The 7,596-nt window shown below is 36.9% G+C and overlaps 1 protein-coding gene across 22 annotated transcripts in view; it reads right to left on the bottom strand.

Moving 5' to 3' along the window:
• Positions 1-5,839: 5,839 nt before the first annotated feature.
• Positions 5,840-7,596, bottom strand: part of MADD (MAP kinase activating death domain) — a 68,772-nt gene continuing 67,015 nt past the window's right edge. For all 22 annotated transcript variants that reach the window (XM_071427492.1, XM_071427503.1, XM_071427495.1 and 19 more), the window contains one exon: positions 5,840-7,315. In XM_071427492.1, coding sequence (XP_071283593.1) covers positions 7,208-7,315 — 108 coding nt within the window. In that variant the 3' untranslated portion in view covers positions 5,840-7,207. The remainder of the gene's footprint in view (positions 7,316-7,596) is intronic.

Here is a 7,596-nt window from a genome sequence, read left to right as displayed (position 1 = left end):
AAGGGTGCCAACTTCTAATATATTTTTATACCATCCACAATGCAGGTGAATACTTGCGTGTCCAAGGAAAGGTAACCTGTGTAATAAGAAGCCATGTTTCCATCAGTGTATGTTGTCACCAATGTTTCCATGACCTAGGTGATCTAGATGACCTTCAAAGGTCCCTTTCAACCCAAAATGTTCTATTATTCTTAAGCAGCTTTGCTGCCTAAGCTACAATACTTGCTAATATAGTGGGGTATAATGCAAATTAAATTGATTGAGTTGAAATTGTCCCAACAAAATGTTTATGAAAAGTACCTCACCTGTCTTGAGATTATCTTCCTTTTCCTCTCAGTAAGATGGAACAGTTATCTTTACCAACTCTTTCAGATTTTTCTAGGTTTACTATATCAAATTATATATAAAAATTCAGTTCTACTTTTTGAAAATTACAGTGAGAGATCCAGGCATTCCTATATATTATTTTAACAAATTTTTCAGTGCAGGACATGCCAAACATTTAAAGATAGTCTCAGGACATCTCACCTGCATGTTCCATTCCCTATGAGAAAGGATTATTGTTCTAGTTATGTCAAGAGAGATCTACAATTGAGTAGAATGAATCAAAACATAAGAAAATATTATTTGATAGAACTTTTTCCTTAAGGGAATCATATAATGGCCATTCGAAGGACAGTAGCAAGAGAAAAGACTTTTCTGGAAGTCAGGAAAATCATTTATGTTGCTTTGATCACAGAATTCGTTTGAAACAAAGTCCTTGTATGTATTTAGGAGAGAAGTTTGTCACTAACATGTCATCTCAGAGTAGGTTTAGAACTACAAGCTGTTCCTGTCTCCTTACAAAAGAATTTTATAAGAACAGTCTGCTGAGATTAAAAATAGCCCCACTGATACCTTTCAAGTGCTTAGCAAGAAGAGAACTCTATTTTAGGGAAACAAAAGCTGTCATAGAGATATCCTTTACTTGTCATTGGGCAAGGTCCCCACAACAGTCTGCATAAGCAACACATCCTAAACAGCATGAACTGGTGAAAGTTTAAAAGAAATAGATAAGAACAGCCTCACTCATTAGGTCCAGATATGGAAAAAATAGTCAAGCATCTGCTTTCTGTGCCAGACAGAAACATTGACAATAACCAGCCCTGAAAGCACAGATAAGTGTCATAGTTAAGAACACAGTTCAGTCAATAATTGTGTATTACCACAGCTGTACCAAAGACAAATAATCTAAAAAAGTGACTAATCTAAAATATTTAAAACATCAGTGGGCAAGCGAATATAAAACAAAAATAAGTGTTAAGTGTGCTCCGTTTTTCTTCTTATCCATGGATAATAGTTTGAATGTGATTTTGTGTTCTATACAATGTATTTAGGAAGCATAAACAATATACATAGTTTCCACTGTTTTGCTTGAAAGTATAAATTGCGGGACCCAAATACATGAACCCAAACTGTGGATGGATACACTTTAACCTTCAATAAGGTTGCACTCCCTTGGTACCTGTCATAATGCTAACAATTGCCCTAGAAATCCAGATATATTCCAGAAAATTATGATCACAAAAAGACTAAGTATCAATATAACTCTCAAACACACTTTTGTTATTTACTTACAGTTTCATGTACCCAGGGAAAAAATGGCCAAAAAATCCAAGCTTCTCTTCTTCTTTGTAGGTGAGCTCATTGTATGTGATGCCTGAAAAGAAAACCCCAAGTACAGTAGATTTTGATCATAGGAAAGTCCTCAAAAATTTCTACCTGAAAACAAGACTTGTTCTTCCGCACTGGTACAAGGGGGGATAACTGGACTGTGTATTTACAAAGCATAGTATTTGCTTTTATGATTTTTGTTTCCTACAGTACTGAAAAACATTAATAATTTATGACATTTTTTAGGCTACTGGATTACACCAATTTATTATTTATTTATTAATCTGGATTAACCAATTTATTTATTTTTAATATCAAATTAAATGGTTGAGTCATTTCTAACAAGCAGTGTAGGGAAGAGCTGCTGCTGGAAGCTATCACAGAACAGCAGCACTAAGACTGGAAACCTTTCCTTTCCCTCTATAGCACTCTTCAGCACTCCACCAAAAATAACTTGATTTAAATGCGAGAGGAGTAAGCATGGAATAAGAATGAAAGCATGGAATAAGCATGGCTGAGAATGAAAGCAGATGACAGAGCACTTGGTAAGGACAGGAGAGAGGGATGAGAGACTGTGACAGGATGCTGGAAAGGGGCAAGGATTGGTCGAGCAGGTGACCGGGAAGAGCATAAGGCTGAAGTGCCTGGGCAAAGAGGCTGGGAAGTGATGATGGCCACAGAGGCAAGAAGAATGTATAGAAAAACTACAAAGGGAAACAGATGGAGATGATCTGATGGGAAATTGAGGTGCAGAGTTCAGCCTGACTGGCTGAAGAGAGTGTAGGCCAAGGATGTGTGAGGAAACAGCGAGGAATCCAAGCAGGGCGACGTGTAAAAAGAAGGAGAGTTCTTTGATATCCAGAGCACTATGGATAGACTTGTACTCACTGTACTTAGTATGAGAAACTGAAAAAAATGAGAGCAAAGAATGAGAATACAGAACCAGAGTTTTCACACACTTGAAGGAAGAAACTATTTAGAGTTGTACTGGTGTTTTTCCTGACACCGTTTGTTCCTTTTTATATAAAGCTATTCTGGGAGATGGGGATTTCTATTTCTATGTAGGTTCCTAAATCACTATAGTAACTGGTGCAAATAGAAGCAGGACTGTTTGCCCTTGGCTGACATATATATGCTTCTTTGTTGGACTGATGCTTTAAAACAAAATCGATCAGTGCTAGAAGTACTATGCTGCAGAAGTTTCAAAACATTGTACACCTGTAAACAGAAAGTTAACTTATGATTTTACTAACCTTGGTATAAACAAGATCATTTTTGTCATATCTGAGTACAGTACCTGCCTGAAAGTGGTCCTGCCTAAGCCTGCCATGTACTCAATTGCACTCAAACCTCCCTTGTCACCAACATCAAGCTTTTAAACCTCCAGACACACTGCTGGAAAGAGGGATCACATACCTACTATTTAAAGCTTCATCACATTTCCTTTATTTTAGTGAAACAGCCACACTGGGAATGGCCGCAGAATCTCAAAGCTGTTGTTCACACTTAACACCTTCCAAGGGTGTCACAGGGTAGGGCTCTGTGTGAAGCCTTTACCACCAGCACAGACTAAGTCACCACTCTGCTGCCTGGGAGTGTCCTGCCCTTGTGACAAGCAGATGCCTCTGGCTGAATTGTGACTTCTAGAACAGCAAGAAACCGTTTGGCACTGCCTTTTGTATGACAAGGTCCTTTGCACAAAGCTGCTGCTTCTTGGTGCCAATTTCCACTTCTTCTGGAGCTCTGAGATGTTTTGTTTCAACACCTGGCTTGTCTAAGAGCAGAGACTTGGAGTTTGTAAGTACCACTGGAGTCAGAGTTAAGCAGAAACCATTTTTTTCCCAGAAGGAAGATCTTGCCTCAGAGGCAACATCATCTGACTTTCATCCCTTTGGCAGTCAAGGGGAACTGGGATGTAAATGTTGCTCTTTGTGAGAAGCTTAGCTTCTATTTCCTGCCTAGTTCTGAATTCAGTGATAACAGAGCCTCTGCCTGACACTGGGGCAAGAGCTGATTTGTTACCATTGCAGGCAAATGTGTCCCTATTAGAAACACACTCTGTGAGCCAAAAGCCCTCTTCTGGCATAAGTAGCATCATTCTAGAAATATTTTCAATATTTTTGCAATGTAAAGCTTCATAAGGCTTACAATCACAGCCAATTTTCCCATCCACTTTGATTACTAAGCTGGAACTTTAGTTGGAATTGCAATTCTTAATGATTTATATTTACTAGCAATTAAGCTTTTTAATATCTAGATGAACATTTCATCTTGCTCTGCTATCCTGAAAGTGTTAAAGTAGGATGGTAGGGATTATCTCAAGTTAGGAATCTGGGTATAGGAGATTTTTACAACAGGTTTCTTAAAGTAATGAGTTCTTTCCCTCAACAGATCTTCAAAATGCTCTACCCAGACATATCCTTAGCAAATATCACTTAATAAGTACCAGCATCGTGACATTCGCTGATGTTTAAACTTTTAACCTTTAAAACGTGGACCCATTCATATTAGAAGTGGACACTGCGTTCACAAATAAAAAAAAAAAAGCATTTTTGGAACATCACAATGAAGATCTGATAACCAGAATACAGATAAATTAGTAACTTAGGTTCCACTTCAAAAACTGCCAGGAAGACTACTCACGAATTCCAGCATTTGGAGAGAACACTTTATAACCCTCACTTTGAAAACCAACTTCCACAAAAAAGAAATTGTAGCAGAAAACCTGTTCAGCCATAAGGAAGTTTTAAGACAAGTTTATGTTCTAACACAAGCATTAAAATAAAAAGGTTGCAATTTTGAAATTCTTAAAAACTAAGACACAGGCTCCTCCTAGTGGTAAAAACATAGGAATTATTCTTTTTGTGTTAGGAAATTTCTAGAACTATTTATAGTTAGTCTGTTAGCCTAATTAGTCTGTTAGCCTTTCATTTGGTTCTGGAAGGTTTAGAGGCCTTTAAGTTCTTATCTACTACCAAGGTATTGTTACCTAAATATCAAAATGAGTGGGATATAACCAAAAACACTTGCAAATCACTGTAACAATTTCGTTCATCTATCTCTTAGTGCTTCAGAGTGATGGAGTGGAAAGGATGGAAGACTGTATTCCAAAATATTTACACTTTTGTAACAATTTAAAATCCAACTTGTATTTGCATTTGGTATCCAGAGAGCAGCACTGGTCATTTGGTGGTGGAAACTCTGCACAGCACGTCTTTGGCTCAGATGAACGTGCTACACCCAAAACATCAAGTATGGGAAACGTTTCATGTATTTCAAAAATGTCCTCAGTTTTGAAGCCAAGTCTCACCTAAAGAGCAGAAGCCCAGTGTCAGAGCAGATGCTGAGCTTGTTACTGATTCATCCCAGCCATGGAACAGCAAGCTCTATATTTAGCCACACTTGTTTGTCAAAACAAATTCTGTCAAAAGGGACAGAGGGCCATTTTTATTATCAGGTCCTTTAAAAGTCTTATTCTGCACTGATGTTTCTCATCAGCCTAAAGCAGACAGCAGCTTATGTAATTTTAAAAGGAGCTGTACATAGTAAATGATGTTGTGCATTTAATTATCTTCCCCCTATAATTTTAAGTTGATTATATTAATAGGACTACTAACATAATTACAACCTAAAAATTGAAATGGTCTACCTCAGTGGGACCCAGCATTGCATAAATGGAACCTCTACTGTAGACCAAAGTGCTTTCAGTCTTAACTGTACTTGAAATATAGTATGCAGAAAACTACAAATGCTAAAAATTCAGATATTACTATAAGAAAATTTATAGTCTCAGAATACAAAAGAAAGATAATAAATTCAAACCAGATTAATTTCATTATTTGCCAATTTCAGCTTTGCTTTTGTGTTAGGAAAGGATGAAAGATCATTTACATACCACTTCCACTTGCAAGCTTGCAAAAGAAATTTCCGTATTTCAGATGTGTCTGTTTTCCCTATTCATGCTTTTCAAAAACTTTTGTGTTAAAGACAAATGACATACAGATGTTGTTTTAGAAGAAAAAAAACCCTCATTATTTAAAGCTGCTTATGTGGAAAGAAATTTAGATTGTCCATTTAGAGTCTTCTCTTTTCCACTATTTCATCTATGTGTGTGATGTATTTTGTATATAATTACATTTGTTTCAGAATAACAAATGATAGAAAAGCACAGGAGGATGAAAACTAGTTGCTGGTTGAATGACATTTTATTTTCACATTCAGAGAACTGTACAGTTTCTATAAATAGATGTGATACTGTAATATTTACATCATCCTCACCCATACTAGTATATTCCATTGTAAATGTTAGATACCCTGACCAAGCCAAAACAGGGTTATTTCTGGGTGCATTTAGTCAGGATTCTATGTCAAAACATACAATACATCAGTTTGTGTCAGAGCAATTTTTCCTGGTATTTTACATGTAACATTATTTTCTCTAGACAGTCTCACCTTCCAGCATCCTAAGAGCTTTTTAGACAAGTGCAGTACAGTTCAAGAACAAAAACGGGATGCAAAAAAACATTCATATCCAGCCTATTTAAAATAAGGAATGTGATGGATAGTTTTAACTATGTGAGTTTCATTATACATAAACACAATATTTTCAAGATCCCTTCATATACAGGTACAGATTGAAAACAAAATAAAAAGCAATAGTTTAAAAAATTTGGAGACAGCAAAATCCTCTGGGCTTCTGAACATGTTCTGCAGATTTCTGTACTGTGCTTCTGCCAATAATGTTTCCAAGTTTTACACTGCCTTATTAATTTTCTTATCCCTGTGATTAACTGCTTTAGGGAGTGCTTATTTGCATCTGTGAACTCTACTGTTGGGGTAGCTACAAATGTTACCTAAAATCTCATTTGAAAATCCACAGAACCCATGAAGTGTTGAGGTTTTTTACACTATACTACCTTCAAAGTTTCTCTCTCCACTTGAGAAGAGCCATCTCCACAGATGGACCAATTAAATAACCAAACTTCAACTGTCACATGATAGTTTAACACTATGACAGCTAAATTGTTCACCTCTACCAAAAGGGATTGTAGAACTATGTGACAGGAACGCCGTGTTGGTAATTTAAAATGAACAACACAGAAGGAAAACAACAAAAACACAACATTGAAACAACATACAGGACCAGGCTGCTTCCACTGTGCACATACCAGAGAATCTGAAAGCAGAAGCCTGCAGTTGAAAAGTGATCAAATTGTAACAAGTACCACTAGAACAAAAAACAACCAAACTCAAGCTGTTACTCATCTTAACAAAAAAGGTATTTCAAAGGAATGTCCAGAGTAAGTCACTCACAGCTGGATGCAGATGCTCAAAACTGTCTGATTAAAAGCTCATTTAAAAACTCCATTAAGGATGAATTCAGAAGGAGACTGAACAGGGAAGGCTTAGGTTTTTCTATGGGGAAAGACTTGCAGGGTCATACATAAATAATCAAGTTCTCAGAAAAGACAGAAAGTGAGCTCCAGTAACTGCAGTAAAACTGGGAGTACTGCATATCAGTGTGCCAAAGGGTAGATATTTCCAAGTATCCTGATCAACTGGAAACTGGTCGAGGTGGTTTGCTTTTGTTTTCTGCCTCTTTTCCACGAATTGCAGCCACATAAGAGAAGAGACACAGCACGGAGTAGCAGATCTCATGAGCCTACAAGAATTTAGAAGAGATACTGAAATTCAGATTAAGTGTTTTACAAAATCCATTGTACATTTGTATTTTCCTGCATGTCTTCCTTCATGGGACAAGTACTCTGGCTACAGACAAAATCAGGAAAATGTGTCCCCTACCACCTTCTAACTGAGACAGAGAGAGAAGAAGAGCCATATAACAAACTAAAAACTTCCTTTGGGATAAAAACATTAGCTGCTTAACAGTATGATTTAATAATTTTTAAGAACAGCATGCTAAGCTAGAAAGTTGGCTAACTG

The sequence above is a fragment of the Agelaius tricolor genome, unplaced genomic scaffold, assembly GCF_023055355.1.
Source record: "Agelaius tricolor isolate 1412-34295 unplaced genomic scaffold, bAgeTri1.0.p SCAF_5, whole genome shotgun sequence".
NCBI classification, from domain to species: domain Eukaryota; kingdom Metazoa; phylum Chordata; class Aves; order Passeriformes; family Icteridae; genus Agelaius; species Agelaius tricolor.
The sequence above is the reverse complement of the archived record's forward strand: the minus strand, read 5'-3'. Positions and strand labels throughout refer to the sequence as shown.